Raw genomic sequence first — 21,641 nt, 5'->3', positions numbered from 1 at the left:
AGCACTCCTCTCCCACGCTGCTGCCACGTGCCTGTGGCTCACAGGTTCCTGCCACTGGGCTTGCAGGTAGCAAAGCTTTCAGGCGTGATGCGCTGCGATGAGCTGGTTCAGACAGCTCACAGCTGACCCATAGGCCCTTGTGATCAGGTCTGAGCTCTGTCTGCACGGCTTCACGCCAACGTGATGGAAGAGGCAGAGCTGTTCCAGAGTCAAGAAGTACCTTTTATTTGCAGTTTATGCTGGGGTGGAAGAAGAAATGTCCCAGGCAGCATCCCTGGCTGTGTGTGTGCTGCTGTTGGGGGCTGTCCTGTGTGCCCCCAGCTAAAGCAACCCCTCAACCCGTGGCAGACCTATTCCGTGGGCTCTGGGATCTTGATGCTATCCAACTCCTCCTGGAGATGCTCAATGAAGAGAATGATCTCTTTGACCCGGTTGCGATTCCTGTCGATCTCGTTTTGGAAAGCCTGCACAGATTGAACCCACAGGCTTGTCAGCATCCCTGGCCAGGCTCCCCAGCACCCACAGGGCTCCAGCAAAGGTTAGGGAGCATCTTTACTACCGGTGTCCCTGCCATTTGGGCCAGACCTACCTGTGTCCCGTCCCCCTGAGCACAAGGGTCTCTTACCTTCTCTGTCACAGAGTTCTGCCACTGGTCGATGTTGCTGAGGATGTCGCTCTCTCGCTTATCAATGCTCCGCAGGCGGGTGCCATGGGATGCGTTGACGGCGTTGACAATGGTGTTTTTGTCCACCAGAAGCTGGAGGTAACGTGACCGGATGAGAGGAGGGGGTCAGGCACGCAGGGAAAGCAGCAGAGCTCACAACTAGCAGCTCAGGGGGTGGAAAATGAGCCCTGTGTCTCAGACAAAGCCCCAGTCATCAGCATGAATGCAGAGCTTTACCCTTCGCAAGGATGCGTGTGGGCCTCGCTAGGGTGTAACGGAGAATTATCCCTACTGTGGGTGGGGAAACTGAGGCAGCATCTTGTGTGCTGGGGCAGGCAGCCCTGCTGCAGCATGTGGCAGGCCCCTGTGTGGGGAAGCAAGGCTGCCTATGCTCCAGCACGGCTGGCCCAGCAGGGGTGGGAAGTGGAAAATCCCACTTGGAAAGGTCTTTCGGACTGGTGGCATTGGCCATAAATCTTCATTTTTGGAGAGTCCCAGTTTCTAATGGAAGCAGTGACTTCCCCCCAGGGCTCTAAATGGAGGGTGGCTTCACTAAGCCATAATGACTCTCCTCCTGCAGCCAAGTGCAGCTGCTGAACAAATGAAGATTGCTTCTCTGTGGAAATGGATGGCAGCGAGGCAAAATGGGTGCACAGCAACGGTGCGGAACTGCAGCCATCTGCACAGGCCATAAAGCAGGGAGCTCCCCCCCCTCCACCCCGGGCTGAGAGCTGAGGGGTCTGGTTTGTGTCTGTCAGCTCTTGATTACCTGGAGTAACAGGAGGATAATCTAGACAGAGGGAAACCACAGTGAATGCAAAACTGGAGGCATTTAGCCACGAACTGAAGGGAGAGTGGAGGCAAAAAGGTCAGCAGCGCTGCTGACTGGAGCACTGCAGAGATCTTTGTGCTCTCTGAAGGGCTCCTTGCTATCACAGCAAGACCGAGGGCTCAGTGGAAGGCCCCGTTTGAAATGTCACAGCCCACCTCCAAAGCACGGGCTGGGGAGCTCTGGGGATGGATTTGAAATCACCAAGGCAAACAGAGCAGTGTTTGGATTCTCCTGGGGGAGCAGGGAGAATCTGAACCAACCCAGCTCTGAGGGCAGCAGAGAGGCTGCCTAAGTGCCTGCTGGGTTGGGGCTGTCTGGAAATCAGCCAGAGCAGTGAGCTGTGCTGGAAGCAGGAGAGAGATTCCCTCAGCACTTCTCTTGGGCTGCTGCCACCAGCTCTGGCAGCACCCAGGGAAACTTGCAGTGCAGTTATCCTTCATCCCAGGCAGCAGAGATGCCCGGCAGCGCTGGGGCTGGGACCACTCAGGAGGAGGTGATGCTCTGCCTTAGGCACGGCTCTAGCAGTACTGAGCCTCCCGGAAACCCTGTCTCTTCAGAGAAGAGGCTGTGGCCTCTTCCTGCCAGCTCCCTAGTGGAGATGAATTGTTTTGGTGCCCTCACCGTTTGAACAGCAGCTGGCAAATCCACGTCGAGCTCATTCTTGAGTGATTTCTCCAGTGTGGTGATGGAGATCTCCAGCAGCTTTTCATGGTGATGGTTTTCCAGGTCCCGGCACTGGTTCATCGTATAGAAGATGGTTAAGGAAAAAGCTGAGCACACCATTCACTTACAGGGATTAAATGAGCTCCTGTAACTAGAGACTGAGTGGACCTCTGCAGGAAAGGGCCTTGCTGCTGCCAGAAGCTGCTGTGATGTCAGGATATGCACTTAGTGCTCTTAATCACACATTAGGTCTCATCCTCGCTGCTATCTATTACACAGAACAGAGAGTGGGCCTAAGTTTGCAAAGGGAATTGAAAGAGGCCTCCCAGGATAGAAGCTAAGCTCTGAATATGATGCAATTATTCGCACCAGGCCAAGAGATCTCTATATTTAGTGTAACCTGTCACTGAAGCACTTTGTTATTCTCATCTCACTTTGTTCCAGAAGACATCAACAACCCCAAAATGGAAGCCATTTAAAGAAACTTCAGCAGGAACTGCAGGTATTTCACTGGCTGCTATAGCAGGAATGTACATAGGAATCAGCCTAACCAGATCCTCCCAGGGCTTTGTCACTCCTGTGGGAAGAAAGGAAGATTCCCAAGGGGGAGAAAGCTGCAGAAATCCTACAGACACAGGAGAACTTCGATCCTTTTGTGCTCTCCAGGGTCTCAACAGAAAGAAGCTGAGCACCTGAAATGACCATTCCCGTGAAGAGACCTTTTCTGTTGATTAAAAGAAACCCCAAACAACCCAAACCCCCCAAGTTCTATAGTGATGGCTCATTTCTGAGCCTATAGGTGAGATATACATACCTCACTGGGAGGTCCAGGCCAACAAACTGTCCAAAGGATATATCCCTTTCACGTTTTCAGTGAATGTTGATGCTACAGCAGCAATGTTTCTCTTAAATTCCTCTAGTATTTCCTTAACAGAGGGGAAAAGAGGAGATATTACCATGTGAACTTGCATAAACATAAAAGCAAGCTGGGGAGCCTGGGAAGAATCTACATCTGATTATCATTTGGACTCACTGCTGTTCCCAGCACAGTCAGAAACTGAACTGCCTCAAGCATTTAAAGTGTTTTGAACGTGTTGCAAGATTTTCCCTCCTCCTTTGGGGCCAGAACATCACAATCAGGTTATGGGAGGGAAGGAGACTGAATGATTCCCATAGCCGGTGTCAAGACAGCTGATCCTTTTTTGCCCTCACTTAAGTAGTGCATGGAGAGTGCAGTATTCCCGTACCCTACAATGCCACAGTCTCCATGAAGAGCCTCTTATTGGAAGCAGAACCAATGCCAAGGCTTAGTGCAGCTTTTGATTTAGTCCTCAGGAATTAAAATTGCTGCCTAGTACCCCTCTCAAAATCGACTGTGAGGTGTCGCACTTAAATGCCTTGATACAACAGCTCAGATACAGCCACCTGAGTTCTGTTCCATCAGTGACTGCAGATACACGAGGACCAATAGCGAAAACACCGAAAGGCACAATCCTGCTGCAGTGAGGAATCCATTTTGAGCTGCTTGCTGTCATGCACATTCACAGCAGTGACCTGCTGCAGCTGCTTGCTCCTGCCTGCTAATTTCGAGACAGATTTCTTCTCTTTCAAAGGAAGATGCACATTAGCAGCCCTGCCCTACTTTTTTGAGGAGAAGTCTGGGGAGGAAAAAGGCAGCTATTATGCAAGCAAATGCAGGAGGCTGAGCAGGAATGTGTGTAATCTTATTCAGAGCAAAGATGAGCTTCAAAGCATTGCACCTCTAGAATCCCAAATGCACACCCCATGCTAGGCAGCCACTTCTGTACACAGACCTATAAAATGACTGAATGACCCTTTCTCTAAAGCCTAGGAAATCAGCTTGGATGAATGTAAAGGACGTGCTGCGCTCTGCTCTGAGAAACAGAAATCTATTGCAATGTATTGATGTCCGGGGCCTAATCTCATCCAGATCAACTCTGAGTAGAAAAGGAGTAGGACGGAGACCTATGCCCCACACTTTGTGCAATGAGCTACTAAACAGAGGGGTGCAGAGACAGAAAAGTGACCCCCCACACACACTGTGGATGTGAGGCCTCTCAGGTATGTGTCTGAGCCTTACCTCCAGCTGGTCAGTTATCAGTATTTCCAAGCCCATGAGTGCTTCAGAGAGCTGAAGGATGTCCTCCCTGTACCGGGCTCGTTTCGACTCAGCAATATCATAACTACTGGCATTATGAATCTCCTCCAGCCTCTAAACACAGAGATACATAAATTACTCGTAGTTTGTGTTCAGCACTCCATTGCAATTTAATTAACTTATTAGGGATGTGAGGAAAGTTCCTGCTGCTGATGAGCTGAAATGAAATGTGATGATTCAGGAAGTCTCCACATTTACATACTGGGTCGTCAACACTGCTGAGGTATGCTGTTGCACTAGGGGCAATGCAGTGGAGTCGGTGAAAACGCTTCCTCATCCTCCAGTCAGCAGAAGACTTTGCTCCTTCAATGCCTCCAACTTTGGTTCCCCTTCTGACACATTGCAAGTCAAAACTAATGAGAGTCTTGACATTGGTGGCCATGAAGGAGAGATTAACAATACCTTCGCAGGAAGAAACGCAGGCCTAAATCCTGATCCCCTTCATGTCAAGGAGAATCTTGATTGACTTCTGTGGGGTCAGGATTGAGTATTCTGAATATGCAATACCTCTCGTGGCCTGCCTTCCTCTTACAGCAAGGATTTATTGCCCTTCAGAAGGAAATACTGATGTCAAGTTTGGATCAGAGACGATGTCTGATTTCTTGGATCAAAACCGTCTCCTCCTCCAATGTGTTATTTCCAAGTCTGTTCCAAGTAAGTTAACAATCAAATGTTAAAACAAGGAAGGAAAACAATATACATGGTTTAGGATGTCCAATCCACTTCTGAGAGTGAACAGAATGGGCTGAAATAGGGAATTTTGCTGAAAACCATTGCCAAGACCTGTATCTGAAAACAAACCAGGTTACCCAAACTCTGCAGTGTTAAAAGCAGGGGGGAGAGCAAGGAATGTTCTTGTCTGATGTAAAGAAGTCAGGAGGCTCCAAAAGCTCTGCAGCCATTCAAGACACACCTCTGGGAGCAGTAACTTCAAAGTTCAAGGCTTTTAATGCTTCTTTGCTCCTTTCGCAACTTCAGAGAGCAGTTATTTTACAGGTTACCCAAGTTTACATGAAAGGATTACAGTGAGACAAACAGCCCCTAAGAAAGGCTCACAGACTCCAGTCTGCTGGGGCCTCTGCAGCCTTTGAACTCCTCTGGCAATCTGAAATGAATGGGGAAATGCTGTTAAAATGCAGCCTTCAGTTCGGATGCCAACTTCTTCAGTATTCAGATGAAAACCATCCCAATGACCACTGGGTCCTGTTCTTGCAGCTCAATTACAGCTGAGCCTGCAGATCATCAGGCAAAGGTGGAGGGCCAAAATGTAGCCTTAGCCATGTTTCTTTGGGTTTGATTTGGGGTTTTTTTGGGGGAGGGGGGTTGGTTGGCTGGTTGGTTTGGGGGGGGTGTGGTTTTGGTTTTTTATGGAAGATTTACTGGGAATTCAAGTGAAAGTTAGCTGAGTATGCATTGCCATAGAATCCTGGAATCCCAGACTGGTTTGTGTTGGAAGGCACCTTAAAGCCCATCCAGTTCCAACCCCTGCCACAGGCAGCGACACCTTCCACTAGAGCAGCTTGCTCCAAGCCCCTGTGTCCAACCTGGCCTTGAACACTGCCAGGGATGGGGCACCCACAGCTTCTTGGGCACCCTGTGCCAGCGCCTCAGCACCCTCACAGGGAAGAGCTTCTGCCTAAGAGCTCATCTCAATCTCCCCTCTGGCAGGTTAAAGCCATTCCCCTTGTCCTGTCCCTACAGGCCCTTGTCCAAAGCCCCTCTCCAGGTTTCCTGGAGCCCCTTTAGGCACTGGAGCTGCTCTCAGGTCTCCCCTTCAGGAGCCTTCTCTTCTCTGGGCTGACCCAGCCCAGCTCTCTCAGCCTGGCTCCAGAGCAGAGCTGCTCCAGCCCTTGTAGCATCTCCATCTTTCCATGTTGCCTTCTGATAAGGCTGCAGACTCATATCCCAAGTAGAGCGCATGGAGCTGGTGTGCCAGCATGAGTCAGCAAGGTTCAAGGACCTGGGAGCAGAGTGACTCAGCAGCAGCGAGAAGGCACCTAAATAGAAGTGACCTGGTTTCCAAAGGGAGCCAGGGCTTGTGACTCTGCCTGGTGTCAGTTGCTCTGCTCAGCTGACAGGGTCACCGGGCTTTAGCATCCCCTCCTCTTATTATTCCTGTGGAAACACAATAATGATCCATCTATTATACATGGTTAGAAAGGGATCCAGCTAGAAGCTGCACCCTTATCAGCCACAGTGGGTGGCTGTAGTTGAGCAGAATGAGAAAAGATAGTTTCTGCTTAAAAAAGGCTGACGAAATACATTACAATAACTTGATCTATTTTGTTAAAGTTCTTTAAACTGTTGTTGACAAAACGAACCAAAGCAGAAAATGACTTGAAAGCAAACAGAATCCCTTGCAATCTCCTTCCTTTTCTTCCCCATTTTTCAATGAAGGAAGAGCTATTGGAGGCCTCACAGCAAAGGAGATTGGCATTAAATCTGATAAACCTCTACAGATTTTAAATCAACTTCATCAACAATGCTTTAGCTAAAAGAAAGGTTGAGCATTTCCATTTTGTTAAAGGCTGGTCACTTTTCTGGATGGCAAATAAAAATCATACTTAGCTATTCTCGTTCTGTAAAGCCTTGAAGGATCTTTACCTTTATGAATGGTAAAATAACCTGGTGGCATGTAAATTGTGTCCTACAGTGAATTTCCAGTATAGATAAAGGTTGTCAGTGATAGCTGGTTGTGGTTTGCCCAAAGGGTTTGAAACTTCAATCCCCAAATTCTTTTTCTACATAAAGTAGTAAACACCTTTTACCATTCTGTTAGTTAATGACATTGTATTGCTAATACAGCATCTTTTCTTGGTATAGATTTATCCTATCAGAAAAACTTAAGGATAGATCAGGGAGTGAGCCCTGGAAGAGGTTGCCCCCTGAGGTTGTGGAGTCTCCATCCTTTACTCAGTAGCTGCATGAACACGGGCAGCCTGCTGTGGTGGCCCTGCTTGAGCAGGGTTGGAGCAGGCGGCTGTTCCATCCATTAGGGATCCAGTACAGATTCCTATTACAGCAGTGTAAATCCAGAATAGTAGAACTAATTTTCATGGAGTTATCCTTGTTTTCAGTCAAATTAAAAGCTGGCACATGATACAGATATAATATAGACAGATCCCGTATGAAACAAACAAAAGTACAGCCACATTACCTTTTTGCTCTGCTTTTCAAACTCTAGGATTCTTTTCCTGCCTTCTTGCTGGTTGGCTGTTAACACTTCATTAAGGTATTCATAGAAATGGGAGACTTCAGCTTCTCGGTTTTCATGCTCCTTCAGCCCATAGTTAAAAAGGCTCTCACAAACTGAGACAAACTCCTCCCTGTACGTGACACCAGAGTCAAGGTATTTTGCTTGTTGAGTGGAGCAACATGCTACGTGCCTTCTACCTCTGCAGATTGAAGCAACAAGAGTTACAAGCTACTGTTTTGTAAACCCCGTGGTTCTTGCAGGGAGAAGGCTGCCAAGTATTGTCTATGGCAGGGCTGGGTCACCCGTTCATGTTTTGTACCGAGGATTTTGCTGCCTTAAGGGTATGGAGAAAGCTGTGGCAACTTGAGGGGGAAAAGGCCTTGAAGAAAAGGAAATGCATAAGCTTCTCTGACTCTTTTCTGACACAGCAGCAGAATGAAGCATACAACACTATCTATCTTCACAAGTGTGAATACAGTGCCAGAGTAGTTAATAAATACAGCTCTGGAGCCTACAGTCAGAGCAGAGAATAAACTCCTGACTTGGTAGCATCACAAAAATAACGTCAATTTTTCTTCTGCTATTATCTTGGCAATGGAATTGTTTTTGGAGTCTCTTGTAGTTAAGCTGTGATGCATTTTTCCCCCCAACAGTGTAATGCAATTTTAAGGAAGGTCAAGTTACTGGCCTTGACAATGCTCTATTAATCTGAATGAGGAAAGAGAAGAGGAAAAGAAGTGTCTGCTTTCTGATCCTCCGTGTAGGAGCAATGATCAGAAAAATGTGTTGGCCTGAAAATTTCATGTTGCCAGCTCTGGCAGGTTATGAGATATGCGACTCATATCATTCTGATTAGTCTGTTCCTATCTCCTACCACTTCCATTTCAACCCGATTTCAGTGGCTGCGCTCTCACAATCTAACTGACAGAGATTTATCTTGCAGCTCATTTTAAACTGTAAGTGGATTCCTGACTTAAAGAAAGTACAAAGCCTTGATTCTTGAAGGGTCAGAAAAGAAGGCGTTGGATTCAAGGGAAGGAAAGGGAATATGGGAATTACAACAGTGAGGATTCGGAATGCTGGAATCCCATGACCTGTTGCTGACAGAAACAAGTGGGTTTACAACTGGGCTGTTTCAAGCTGGGCTGGCCAGCTTGCCAGTCATAGAAACCATTTGTTTTTAGCCCTCATATTTCACAAGGCATCAAGCCTTAAAGCTGTCAGTGGTCTCAGAGTCTTGCAGTGTTTTTTTTTTGATACTATTCAAAAGTTGAACACAGACTGTTTCAGATCTTACATCAATGGAGCTTTTAGCCCTGGACAAAAGCAATGGATGAAGAATCCCTGTGGATGCACCTCCTTCTTAACTCGAGGCATTACATTTTAGCTGTAGGTATTCTAAACCCAGGAAGGATATGCCTGCAGCAGGTCATCCACTCCAGGGAGGCAAGCCAGTTTGGCAGCTTCTGTATCCTCTGCAAACATACTGTCAAACAGGAATGATCCATTCAGGTACTCAACAAAGGCTGTCTTTGAAGAGAATCAGAGCAATATAAGTAAAATGAAGACTGCCAACCTGCTTCCAGTGCTCAGCATGTGTCTCTCCTATAAGCACTTTACCAGCAAAGGAGTGCTGGTGCAGACACAGTTATGCCAACACAATAGATACACCAAGTGAGGAAAGCACCCTGCAACTGGGCTGACAACTATTCTGGTGCCTTTGCTGCTAGAACACTCTAGCCTGAAGATAGAAAACACTGTTTAGTCTTATAGAAGACATTATCACATTCAACCACATATGACAAGGCTATTCCTTAAGATAAGGAATCAATGGACTCTGGGGAGGGATGGAGGGAAGAGCTGAAAATGCCCTCCCTGTAACTAAACCAGCTCCTGTTCTCCAGCCAGTCTGATCTTTTGGAGGTGGGGAATACAGAGCCAGACTGACAGCACCATTCTGCCTGGGCTTGTTTTCAGTCCGTTCACAGGACTATAGTTATCTCTGTAAGCCTGGAATGGTTTAACCATAAAACTAATGAAAAGCATTAACTTAGTCTGAAGGAGAAAAAAAATCACTGCACTATGATGATGCTGAGAGTTCCCTCAGACCTGTAATGTTCTTAATCTCATGTCAGGCTGATAAGATCCTTGGGTATGATTTACTATTTAGCTTTGCAGGGACTGTAAGTTCATTGTTCCCCACGTCATGTGTATTCCAGAGCAGTTCCTGGTTTCATTCTGAAGATGAGATTCAGAGATCACAGAGATTAATCCCAGCCTTAGTTTTAGCACGGTCGATGTTAACCTCTCATTAAATCTTCAAGCAGGTAAAGGAGAAGTCAATATGTGTTGCGCTTCTTTCTCCTGACACAATATACAGCCAGCCAAAGAAAACATACCCTGTGGTACTCCAGCTCCTTCTGCTTTGCCTGTTTGTCCTCCAGCTGAGCCAGGGCCTTGGCCTCCTCCTGTTCCAATAGCTCAATATGATACTGATACTGTAAAACTGCCTCTTCTCGCTGAGAAATGAGAACAAAGAGCAAATTGTTCTCAGATTATCCAGCATTGCTCAAAAAATGTGGGCATCAGCACTTGGACTTTCTGGAACATGCACCTGAGTGACACGTGCATCTCCATTTCTCTGAGGGCTTTGAATTAAACTGCTTACGAAGTTGCTAATCCATTCCTCATCCCTTCTTTTGTTGCCACGTTCCTCTGACTCTGCACTCGGTGCATCTGAGCGGATTCAGTCCCAGGAAACTTTTCTCTCCCCATTCCCTCATCTTTTGGGTTGTTTTTCTCTTTTTTAGCAGGAAGCCCTGTTTTGACTTCCAGGATTTGAGCTCTGATTTGATCAGCTGGAGAGTTTAATACATTTACTAGGGAGGAGAAGGCTCTTTGGAGGAGTGGATGGCAAAGTAGTGGCAGGGGCAAGAACCTCATTAGCTCGAAACTGAAGCTTGACAAATTTAAGTCTGCAGGTCTATGACGTACTGTCTGTGTGAGCAGGGACTGGACTCGGTGACCTGGAAAACCCTTTCTATCCTAGGGTAAAAGTAATAGATGTTCCAAGTACAGGCCCTGCTCTGTGCCAAGCAAATTCACAATTAATCATGTTCTTTGGTTACTTTAAATAAAACCCCAAACAAAACCCCCTTCTTTGTTCCTTTGAGCCCTGGGATCAAAAAGCAGCCCCACAGGTTACCAGTGCAGCTGCACTGTCAGAATCAAGAGTGGGAAGTGCATTTGAACAGTACCTGCTTGCCTGGATACAGAGTCAGTACACTCTGTAATTGCTCACTGAGCAGCAGGACCACCAAGGCTTCTTCCCCCCAGATCCACGTCTCAAGACTGATTTCCTCTGAGATATTTCTGATCTCTAAGAAGGCTTCTGCTTACACTGCAGCCTCTCTGTGGCAACATTAACCAGGCCCCCCTCCCACACACAGCTGCTGATCTCCATAAAATCTGTGAAGACATCATGCCTCTGACACCTCTGCCTCCCTGTCAGATTTGATAGAATTTGGCCTACAGGTTCACAGCTGTTAGGTGGAGGCAGAATCAACACTGCATGTTTCTGGGAGCCTCATTTCTGCAGGGAACCTGCCCCCAGCGCTAGGATATTGCTGGCACACCAACAAAGCAAACGCTCTGTAAGATGCTGTTGCTGGATTTCACAAGCAGGGAATGCAGGAATGCTTACTGTGGAGTCTCTCACGAGCTTGAAATCCAAATACACCAGGTTGGGAATATAAGCAACAACATAGAGCAGGTACCGCTCGTCATCGCAGAGAGGGTTCCCAGCGAGGTTCAGTGTCCGTAAGCGTTTAAACCTCCTGAAATAGACCACCTGTGCCAAGGGGAAAGAGATGATGCTCATCCCAGTGCTGGGAAACACACAGCCTTGAAATTCATTGTTCTTAATACAGTTATAGAATCATAGAACGGTTTGGATTGGAAAGGACCTTAAAGCCCACCCAGTTCCAACCCCTGCCACAGGCAGGGACACCTTCCACTAGAGCAGCTTGCTCCAAGCCCCTGTGTCCAACCTGGCCTTGAACACTGCCAGGGATGGGGCAGCCACAGCTTCTCTGGGCACCCTGTGCCAGCGCCTCAGCATCCTCACAGGGAAGAGCTTCTTCTTAATGTCTAATCTAAATCCACCCTCTGTCAGTTTAATGTTGTGATACATATGGTGCTCCGCTGCCAAACACAGACAACATTGAATTAGGAGTTTCTATTCCTTTCAGGAAAGGAAATACTTAAATTTATATTGTGAATACATAAACGTTGGGTGTAGAGAGAAGGGAGATGGGGTAGATACAAATCATGGGCCTTAGATTGGTCAGCCGACCTTGAAAGAACCCCAAATACATCCTCGTCTCCACTCCCTCCTTTTCTCATCGATAGCTACTTATTCCTTTTCTAGCTTTCATGGGATCCCATAGGAATTCTGCCCTGGCTGATAGCAGTAACAGAAGCAGGGCCCCAGGAGTCAATAATCTAAAAGAGAAATAGCTGTAGTAAGCACTTAGCACCAACAGAGCTTACCAAAACCATAATTTACACTACAGACGCAGTGAAAACCTATGGAGAATTTCCTCCCCTAAGGAGGGGCTCAGACACAGGGGCAAATGTCAGCTTTAGAATATGTGATCCTTCGACAGGGAACATTTACAAATCCAGGGAGCACTCACATCTTCCAGAGTGGTCAGGTTATTCTTTCCTATGGAGAAGATCTGCAGCTCTTGCAATGCGTCCAGGTTCTCGATCTTTGATATCCTGTTATTGTAGAGACTGAGGTCCTGCAGTTTGACAAGGGTATCCAGGCCCTCGATTACTTCAATGTTGTTGAAGGACAAGTCTGAGGACGAGTTGAGAAAGTTCAGTTATTTCTAGCAGAACACCTTGATTCAGACCTTGCATTTAGCCTGGTTCTTGCATTAGGAGTTGATGGGCAGTATTTTCCTCAGGGGTGTTCAGTGTTCCACAGGAAAGCCTGCATTAAACCATCATTTGTTCACATCTCCCCCTTGCAACAAACCATGCACATGTCCTTCCACAGTTGAAGGTATTCCATACTGAGTCCAGCTGAAAGTGATTTGTAGCTTATGGGGAAACCCAAAATACAAGAGAAGAGGTGGGGAAATGCCCTAAAAGGGGGGTATTTCTGTGACAAATCTGACCCTCCCTGCCTTGGTTCTTGCAGGCTCTTGCCTGCCACACCAGTGCCCACTGTCAGGGTCATTCCCATAGGACCAATCACCCTGGAGGCATGCAAAGGCATATGTTCACTTGAGCTATTTCACTCATTGAAATCTCCTCTTATCCTGTCAGAAATCTATTATAACACCTACATTCGTCATAGGGGCAGTATTTCTCCTCAGGCCAGTACTGAGCCATTCAGGAGTCCCAAAACGGTTGATGAGGTGTCTGCATCACCCCAGGCCTTGGAGAGATAAGAGACTTACGCAGCAGCTGCTGAAGCACTGCAGCCTTTGGGCAAACCAACCCATGTAAGTGTGCTTCAGAACACTGTGCTGACATTGTGGTGATCAGCTGTTGATTCACCAGTGTGTTAGTCACTGTGCAGCAGAACAGTGTGAACCACAGAGCCTATTGGACATCTTAAGTTGTCCCTATGAGCTGCAGCCCTGCATGGTGTTCCCAAAGACAGCTGAGGGTATGTTTCTACCACCAGCCAGCACTCTAAGTGATGCATCTGTAGCAGCAAGCTCCCCAGTCTGCCCAGCATCAAAACCTGCACCACTGCGTGATGCCACTCTCAACATCTTGAGTTTGAAAGCAGTCACATGAAACTATGAAGATGGGCACTTCTTGGGACAACAATGATGACAAGCTCTTCAGCATGGAGGGGTAAAGAGAGTGGGTTCTAGGCTTTGAAATGCCTGCATTAGCTTTGAAAACAGCATACAGGCTTCTCAACCACAGAGACGTTTCCATAAATATTCCTGAAAGTCACCTCCAAACCCTGGGAACAATCTGAAAATCTCAGCTTCCTGTTCCTGCCACCCTGCATGTATTAAACCCAGTTCTGAAACATTTGAAGGATTGTTTTGCAGCTCTGATATTCAGGCATTTTGACATTTGACAGTCAAACAAGGAAACACACCGACAGCTGACAGCCTTCCCTGGGAAAGCTCCTATCAGTCGTGTTTGAGAAGGAATGTGACATCCTGGCTTTATCGCACACTGTGTGAAGGCACCCAGCCTCGTCTGCCTGTGTCTTACCGAGCCATACAAGGTGAACCAGACTCTCCAGGCCTTCTATCTTCTCAATGATGTTGTTGTCCAGCTGCAGCTTAGTCAGATTCTCAAACTGCCACAGATTAGCAATCTGCAGGATATCTAAAAACATAGAAAACCACCCCAAATAAATCAAAGAGAATTGCTTTCCATGCGAGGCAGCTCTCAGTACAGCAGCCACACTGTCTTGCACAAGGCAAACATGCCCAGTCTTACCTCCAAAATGATTTTCAGCAGATTACAAGAGCGTGTGATGACTGCTCTAGAGAGTTGAGAGCTCCACTGGCTGGATGAGATTTCAGTGAAGCAGCCCAGTTAACCTCAGTGTCCTGCCCCAGCGCACACTGCTCATCAGCGATGCCAACGAGCCGCTGAGGGGATGCTGACTACGGCCCTGCAGTCAGGAGCAGCTTTATGAATCCACTACTAGGAGACCTTGACCTTCATTTTCCTTTCCAGCTCCAGGAGGGAGATTTGGGATGAGATTCTGCTTTTCTCTGCATTTGCAGGTTAGAGGTGGCCAGCAACTGCTTGTGTAAATGACTCCTGCGCTCCTGGGATTCTCATCGGAGGAGAGCAAGTTGGGGTCTACTCTTTCTGTGAAGGCTGCAGTTTAGAGCTAATCAATATCCCTGCATTTAGCTTGCTCCCAAAACAGAATCACAAAGGAGGGTCATTAGGCAGTACAGCAAAACACTGGGGCCAACACAATACAGAATATTCCCACTCCTGGTTCTCCTTCCATCCGCAATGGCTTCACAGGAGATTTTTGGTGGCTGCTTTTCTGCTGTCAGTGTTTAGTGCAGATTAAAGGAAGGTATTTCATGCACAAAATACTCACACAGCTCTATATTCTGTTTTTGCAGAGGAACACATGCAGGATCAGGGAGACTGCTCTAAGGAACCCACCTAACACACACCGTGATTTCACCGGAGCACGGGAGGAATAATGGAAGGCAGATTTTTGTCCATCAAATTACATATCCCCAGAACACTCAAATATTGAGCCAAATGTTCTTCCTTTTCCTTTTTAGAATGCAAGTTTAAGCCTGGTTGGACAGTCAGAGGCAAGCTGCGATAATGCTACCGATGACGGGAGGAAGCCACTGAATTGGCCTGTAATCACCATCATCGACCAAATAGCTCTCACATCATCACCAGCGATGGCAGCGCCTGCCCAGGGTTGGAGTTGTCCACAAAAGGGCTCAGCAGGCCTGTGGCCTGTAGGTGTCACCACAATATAAATGTTAAATAAGAACAGCAGTGACAATAACAGCATCAGGTTAAGCAGCTTTAACGTTACCCACCAGCAAAAGCACCCAGCTCGCTCCAATGAAGCTACTTCATAGAGCTCTGCCTGAAAATGTAAGTGCAAATGTTGCTTTTCACATAACAAATCCAAGCTAATCGTGAGCATTTCATTGCCATGATTCTATTCATGCTTGATTCTATCGTTCTGATGTTCTGATACTCACTTCTAAAACTAAGCTGTAGCTCCTTCACATCCTTTAAGTTAAAGCCTTCCTTTCTGACAATCTTTTCTATGTCTTCAGTGCGCTCCTCTTCAAGAACTTTCTGAACCAGTTCATCATCAATAACGTTCGGCTCGATGTTCTCATACAAGTGACTCATTTTTAGATGGTATCAGCCTTAAAGGAGAGAAAAGAAAGAGAAATAAAATGACTGCCTGGCTGTTTCCAGCGTTCATTGAAGAGGGGTGGCGATACCAAGGAATTAAGAGCACAGCTGAGCGTTAAGAGCTAATACCTCCCAGTTCATATCAAAGACTTAACTTGGATCATGGAGTCACTGGTTTGGCTTGAAGTGCAAGGCAGGCATGTTCATATGTGAACTTCCAATGACTTTTGGGTGTTTTCAGTGAAAAATACCAGGATTTGACCCAATAAATAGACTAGGAAAGGAGGCCCCGTGCAGCACCTCTGAAGAGCAACAGTCCACTGCATGGCAGTCACTTGTTGCTGAAACCCACCTTCATTAAGGAAGCGTGTTTCCTTTTGAGATATAGACAATGCTGTCAGTCAAACCCTTCTGCTCTTTGTCATTTAAATATCCCTAATGTTTCCTGGGAAGCAAGGAGACTTCTTATCTCCTAGAGCTGTGCCCAGTGAATGAATCAGTCTGAGGGACAGGAATCATCCAACTCCCACTTGTGTGAGGTGTCTGTAGTTATGGAGTAAGTTCTGCTGATATTTGGCACAGGACAGGAAGGATAAACGCATGGGTTTAGAGAGTTCTCTCCTTGTCATGGCTTTTAATTAACAACCCAACCTCTCCATGGCTGTGCTCAGGTTTTCCACTTCCCTTCTATTTATCCATCACCTCTTTATCCACAGTTGGTTCCATAGAATAACAGACGGGTTTGGGTTGGAAAGGACCTTAACATCATCCAGTTCCAACCCCCTGCCATGGGCAGGGACACCTCACACTAAACCATGGCACCCAAGGCTTCGTTCAACCTGGCATTGAGCATTGTCAGGGATGGAGCATTCACAACCTCCCTGGGCAACCCATTCCAGTGCCTCACCACCCTCACAGTAAAGAATTTCCTCCTTATATCCAATCTAAACTTCCCCTGTTTAAGTTTTAACCCGTTACCCCTTGTCCTATCACTCCAGTCCCTAGTGAAGAGTCCCTCTCCAGCATCCCTATAGCCCCCCTTCAGATACTGGCAGGCTGCTATGAGGTCTCCACGCAGCCTTCTCTTCTCCAGGCTGAACAGCCCCAACTCTCTCAGCCTGTCTCCATACAGGAGGTGCTCCAGTCCCTGATCATCCTCGTGGCCTCCTCTGGACTTGTTCCAACAGCTCCATGTCTTTTTTATGCTGAGGACACCAGAACTGTACACAAGTTGGGTCACATGAGAGCAGAGCAGAGGGGCAGGATCCCCTCCCTCGACCTGCTGGTGACGCTCCTTTTGATGCAGCCCAGGATATGGCAGGGAACAGCAGGGGTGTCTGTGCCAGCAATGGGTCAGCCTCCAGACGCAAAGCTGCTGCTCACTGGACCCCAGCCCTGGGTCGAGCACCATTTCCCCCACACACACTGGGTCCCTGTCCCTGCCTGTCAGCGTGTCTCTGACCCCGGCCTGCTGCCGCCTTACCCCGGGTCCCACCCAGCCCCAGGCCGGGGCCCCCCGGGCCTCTCAGCCCCGGTCCCCCGAGCCCGCGGCCCTGTCCGGCCCTCACCTGCGCCCCGCCGCCGGTTGCTAAGGAAGCCCCGGTGCGTTGCTAAGGGCGGCCACGTGACATGCTCATCCACCAATAGTCAGGGAGTGGGTGGGAAGGCCGGCTGCTAATCAGAGCGCGAGAAATCCGTGTCAGCCAATCAGCGCCCGCACCGTGCCCTCGGGGCGGGAGGAGGCTCGCTTGATTGACATTCCTCTCGCCCAATAATATTAGAGAATGGCTTGGCCAATGCCCAATGAGGAATGACAGCAGCTGTGTCCATCAACAGGAGGGAGGGACTACCGTGGGGGCGTGCCCTTCTCTTGACAGTGATGGACACTCTCCTTAGCCTACGAGCCCACGAGGTGTCCATCTATTATCCAATCAACTGCGAGAAGGCGGGACCTGCTCGATAAAACAAGCTGCGATTGGTCTGTGAGGCTGTTTGTCCGGGCGGGGTGAGGGACGGGGAAGGGGTGTGGGGGGCAGGCCGCCAGGCCGCTGTTTGTTGTCATCCCAAGATGGAGTTTCTGCTGGGGAACCCCTTCAGCACCCCGGTGGGGCAGAGCCTCGGTAAGGGGGCGAGCAGGGGCTGGAGGGATAGCGGGGCTGTGGGCCTCCGGGCGGTGGGGGCCGGTGAGGTGATGTGGAGGGTGTGGGGGGGGTCTGTGGAGTTAATTGGAGGAGATGAGGCCTCTGTGGGGCTTATGGGGTGGGGGGCTCTGGCCGTGGAGGGGTTTGGGTTTGGTGGGTGCTGTATGCCTTAGTGTGGGTCACAGAGGGGTCTGTGGGCAGTGTGGGGGGGTGATGGCTTTGGGCAGGCTGTTTGCCATGGGGGGGGAGCGACACTATTTCGGTGTGGTTGGTGGGTGAAGGGAAGTTGTTGCCTTCCTTCCCCACTTCCTTCTGCTCCCTGTGTGTGCCTGGTTACGGAGCAGCACTGGGGTTCTGCTGCCTTTAACCCAAAGTGTGGAACCCCCCTGGGCCTGTGCATGTGCAGGGAGGGTGCTGTGGTTTAGGGGTACAATGCTCCGTCTTCAGCCCAGAGCTTCCATTGTGGTTTGCTCATGCTTTGTGGACTTCAGACAGGTTATTTTGGCTGTGCTTCCACTGGAAGACTGGCCAAGGCCTTCCAGGGCTGCTGTGGCTGCTCCTCCTTCCTTCCCTCCCATAGATGTGTTCACTTTAAGCTGTGGCAGGTCTGGTTTTGGGCTGGGTTGCCACAGCCAGGACCGTGGGAGGAGGCCTGGGCACCACTTGTGCAGAGCTTGATGCCTTGCCCATGGTTGGGTGGCCTGGCTTTGCCTCCTGCTCTCTTCTCTTACACCTTGAAGATCTAAAAGATCCCTTACATTGGGAAGGAGCAGCAGAGCTGCTCAGGTTCCTGCAGTGAGGGGTCCCAGGAGCCAAGGCCATGTGCAGTTGAATGCTCTGTGTTTCAAAACACCAAGAGTTCTAATGCCTTATTTAGGAGTTATATATAGCACATATAGCCTATAGCTATTCCATGTTAATTTATGGAATCTTGGTCCACTTGTTCCTTCAATTTCCAATTGGAAATTAAAGGGGAAACATTTGGCAGGCGACCTGGTCGTGGCCTCAAAGCCCAGAGGTTATTCTATAGTAATTTCCTCACCTACACCTTGCAGAGGTGAAAGGCCCTCGCATGGGTGAGTCTCCCACCATGCACTGAAAATGGCTGGACTCTGCTTTGTCAGGCTCTATGGAGCATCTGTGTAACTTGCTGGTTTGCTTTAGCCATCTGGGGTGGTTATTCCCTCTGCGTAGGGAGAGAAGTGCTGAGGGTAAGAATGGGAACAGGGAAAGTTAAACATGATTCTAAAGTGCCTTTGCTTTGTGTTTGGCCATCTGACCACATCTGCCGGGACAGCTGGCTGATAGCTGCTTGGACAGGCCTTTTGCAGTGAGTGCTGTTAAAGGGAAGGCAATCATTTCTCATCTATTTATTGTCAGTTCCTTTTAGCATCAGTAAGTGTTTTAAAGGGGCTTCCTTAAGAATCGATGGTGGGGGGGTGTTTAGCACTAAAAGCTGCTTTTCTAACCTTCTGCATTCCAACCTCTGCAGAGGTTTTCACAGCTCTTCCATCCCCTCTTTGAGCAGTTGCTTCCAACTTGGAGGCTTTGAACACAAAGCTCCAAAGGAGCTGCTTTCATCAGCTAAGGCTGGGGGGGGGGGGGGGGGGTATGTGAGGGTCTTCTAATGCAGCTTCCTTTAATGCAAAATCAGCTGTGCTTTAAGAATGGATTCTCATTCCGGGGGGGGGGGGGGGGGAGAAGAGGGAGCTGTAGATCTTATTTTGGAAGGAAGATATTTCTGCTGCTCATATCCCTGCCAGTTATCCCTTCTCTGAGACAACAGGGAAACAAAAGCATGCCTTGTTCTCAGACAGTGCTATTTGCCCACTGTTTCCACAGGCTTTTTTTTTTTCAATGAGCTTGTGGAATATGATTTTCACTTATGTTCTTCTTCATCCTTTCAAAGGAACTGAATGATTTTGTGTTTCTGGTTCAACATATTGTGTTGAACACAGTTGTGATGTTTTCAAGCGAGGCCTAACACTCACCAGAAGGGAGGAGTGCAGCAAATCCTGTAGGTCCATCAGCACACCAAGAATGTGTGTGCTCTGCCAGGAAGTAGCAGTGAGTTCACATGAAGATTTAATTAGGGCTACACGATGTCTGCAGAGAAATGCCAGGTCTGAAGGAACAAAGATGTGGGAGAAGGTTTGGGGAGAGGTAATACAAGGGATTTTCTCTTTTCCTCCTCTTTAGCTGGATAATGTCTGAAGCCAGACAGGCTTTTTATGTGAACCCTTTTGCTTAATGTGGCAAAGTAATGCAAGGATGAGCTCGGAGGATTTGTAATGGAGATGGATGGAGTCTCCTGAATCTAAAGTGCCCGTTTAAACGGCAGCCGGGTTCCTCAGCGCTGAAAGCTACCTGATTTTTGAACTGACTTTATAATAGCCTCTATTTAATTTCCAGTGGTGGCAGAACCAAAGCTGTATAAGCCATCACCATGGCCAGTAATTACAAACCGCACTTCATTTTGCTTTGATGCTTTGATTGACCTGTGGACACTGAACTGCCATTATGCCTCCAGCAAGGTCCTCTCTTGAGTGGAGGAGGTAGCTTTTGATGGGGCTGTTGTGTGGAAGGTGCTGGGCTGCTGTCTGAGAGATTCCTGAACTTATCTTGTTCATTCCATATTGCCTTTAACCTGGAAGGAGGTAATAGCATCACTTTGCATATAAACTGAAAACCTCAGCCAGGACTTTGTAGCAGAATCCAACCCTGCCCAAAGGCTGTGTGAGCAAATGGTGCTCTTCAGCATCCCAAGGCACTTAGAAGTCTTCCTGGTTCCTTCAGCCCATCACAGTGTTGGTGGTCAGTGCTTCCTAGCAGGCTTCCTTGGGAAGATCTAGGGATTGTGTGTTGTTCCTGGTGTATTGTGAGTGTTTTTTAACCAGTGCTGCGTGCTCGGCATGTGTTGAACCCAGTAACCATTGGTGATGCTGCACAGGGAGAGCCCGGAGAGCACTGGGGCTTTCACTGGCATCTTGTGCTGGTGGCTCTGGCCAGCTGAGGGCTGGTTGTGCCACCAGCCCTGGAGAAGCTGACAAGGGTCTGGAGGGTGAAACTGGTTACTGTGGGCTTCATAGGCTGCTGAGTATGGCTGGTTTCTGATCCTTTGTGGCTCTGGGTGTTGGCCTGGTTCTTATAACCAAGCTGTTGATTTTTCCCACTTAGTGCCGTAAATACGATGGACTAAATCTTTAGAGAAAAGGATTATTGTGAACAGGCCTCCAGAGCAGCGAGGAGGAGAAGTGCAGGAGGATGGGTAGTAAACCAGCAAAGACAGACTGCTCGCTGTATGGTGAGGAGCTGGCCTGGGGGGAAAAAGCAGCAATTTACAGTAGTGGGAATTTGCCTTGAGATCGAACATCCTGCCATAAATTGTGTTTTATCTCTCTTTGTTCAAGGGAGCCATCTTTAAAGTGTCACCACTCGATTCAAGGTTATTAGAACAAATACCCTTGCCATCGTTTAGCAGAAACATCTCGGATGATTAAAGCTGATTGAATTACAACAATGGGGAGTACTGGTGTCTTCATTTTTGCTTACTTGATATAGACCATATGGCTTCCACATGAGGACACAGGAAAACCAGTTCCATTTTGTCATATTTTGAGGGATTTTTTTTATCTCTGGAGATTTTACAAAGGCTTCAAGACAGTGCTGATGTGTTTGAATACAAACCAAATCTTGCTGCTGTCCCACCACCCAGCTCCCTTAGGGCCGAAGGGGTGAGTTGGGGCAGGGATGTGTGAAATGGGGTGATGGATGGGCACATCCAGGTCCCGTTTGGGAAGGGCTGTGGTCAGGGCTTTGTGTGGTGCTGAACTCAGCCTTTCAAGCCCGAAGACTGCTTGACTTGGAGCCTAAGACTTCCAGGGAGAGAGGTCCAGCACCAGACTTAAATGCACAGAGGCCTGAAAGGTAATTTTAAACTATACAGCAGGAACTAAGGTGTTCTGCATAACTGGGGGTGTTGATCAGGGTTTACCCCCCCCTGTTACCTGCTGATGAAGGGAGGCCTGAATGAAGGGTTCTGGTTCAGACACTTGCCTTCC

General features: G+C 48.2%; 2 protein-coding genes across 4 annotated transcripts in view; one reads left to right on the top strand and one right to left on the bottom strand.

Annotated features, from left to right (window-relative positions):
- Positions 1–201: 201 nt before the first annotated feature.
- On the bottom strand, positions 202–17,136 carry DRC3 (dynein regulatory complex subunit 3). Its single transcript, XM_061473732.1, has 13 exons — positions 17,008–17,136; positions 15,277–15,450; positions 13,787–13,903; positions 12,232–12,398; positions 11,238–11,384; positions 9,934–10,053; positions 8,953–9,064; positions 7,496–7,671; positions 4,261–4,392; positions 3,015–3,085; positions 2,118–2,241; positions 626–757; positions 202–464 (listed from the first exon to the last, which is right to left on the bottom strand). Exons 2-13 carry the CDS (start codon positions 15,431–15,433, stop codon positions 351–353), a joined length of 1,569 nt encoding a protein of 522 aa, XP_061329716.1. The 5' UTR covers positions 15,434–15,450; positions 17,008–17,136; the 3' UTR covers positions 202–350.
- A 308-nt stretch (positions 17,137–17,444) lies between these two features.
- TOM1L2 (target of myb1 like 2 membrane trafficking protein) overlaps positions 17,445–21,641 on the top strand; it is a 51,852-nt gene continuing 47,655 nt past the window's right edge. For 2 of the 3 annotated variants that reach the window (XM_061473727.1, XM_061473726.1), the window contains exon 1: positions 17,489–17,559. In XM_061473727.1, the coding sequence (XP_061329711.1) occupies positions 17,508–17,559 (52 nt within the window). In that variant the 5' untranslated portion in view covers positions 17,489–17,507. Of the gene's footprint in view, positions 17,560–21,641 lie in introns of all 3 variants that reach the window. The other variant, XM_061473724.1, reaches the window with a different exon arrangement.

This window comes from Pezoporus flaviventris, unplaced genomic scaffold (genome assembly GCF_033815535.1).
Source record: "Pezoporus flaviventris isolate CSIRO_AGI_PZ_B2104156 unplaced genomic scaffold, CSIRO_AGI_Pfla_v1 ptg000078l, whole genome shotgun sequence".
NCBI classification, from domain to species: Eukaryota; Metazoa; Chordata; class Aves; order Psittaciformes; family Psittacidae; genus Pezoporus; species Pezoporus flaviventris.
Note: the sequence above shows the minus strand (reverse complement) of the source record. Positions and strands in the feature narration are given on the sequence as shown.

Bases quoted from the DNA above. Each gene is read 5' to 3' on its own strand.
- DRC3 (XM_061473732.1), bottom strand. From the start codon at position 15,433: ATGAGTCACTTGTATGAGAACATCGAGCCGAACGTTATTGATGATGAA. The intron at 10,054-11,237 runs GTAAGCATTCCT...CTCATTTCTCAG, and splicing joins AGCTCGTGAGAGACTCCACA to CGAGAAGAGGCAGTTTTACA. The intron at 4,393-7,495 runs GTAATGTGGCTG...CTCTGTGTTTAG, and splicing joins TTGAAAAGCAGAGCAAAAAG to AGGCTGGAGGAGATTCATAA.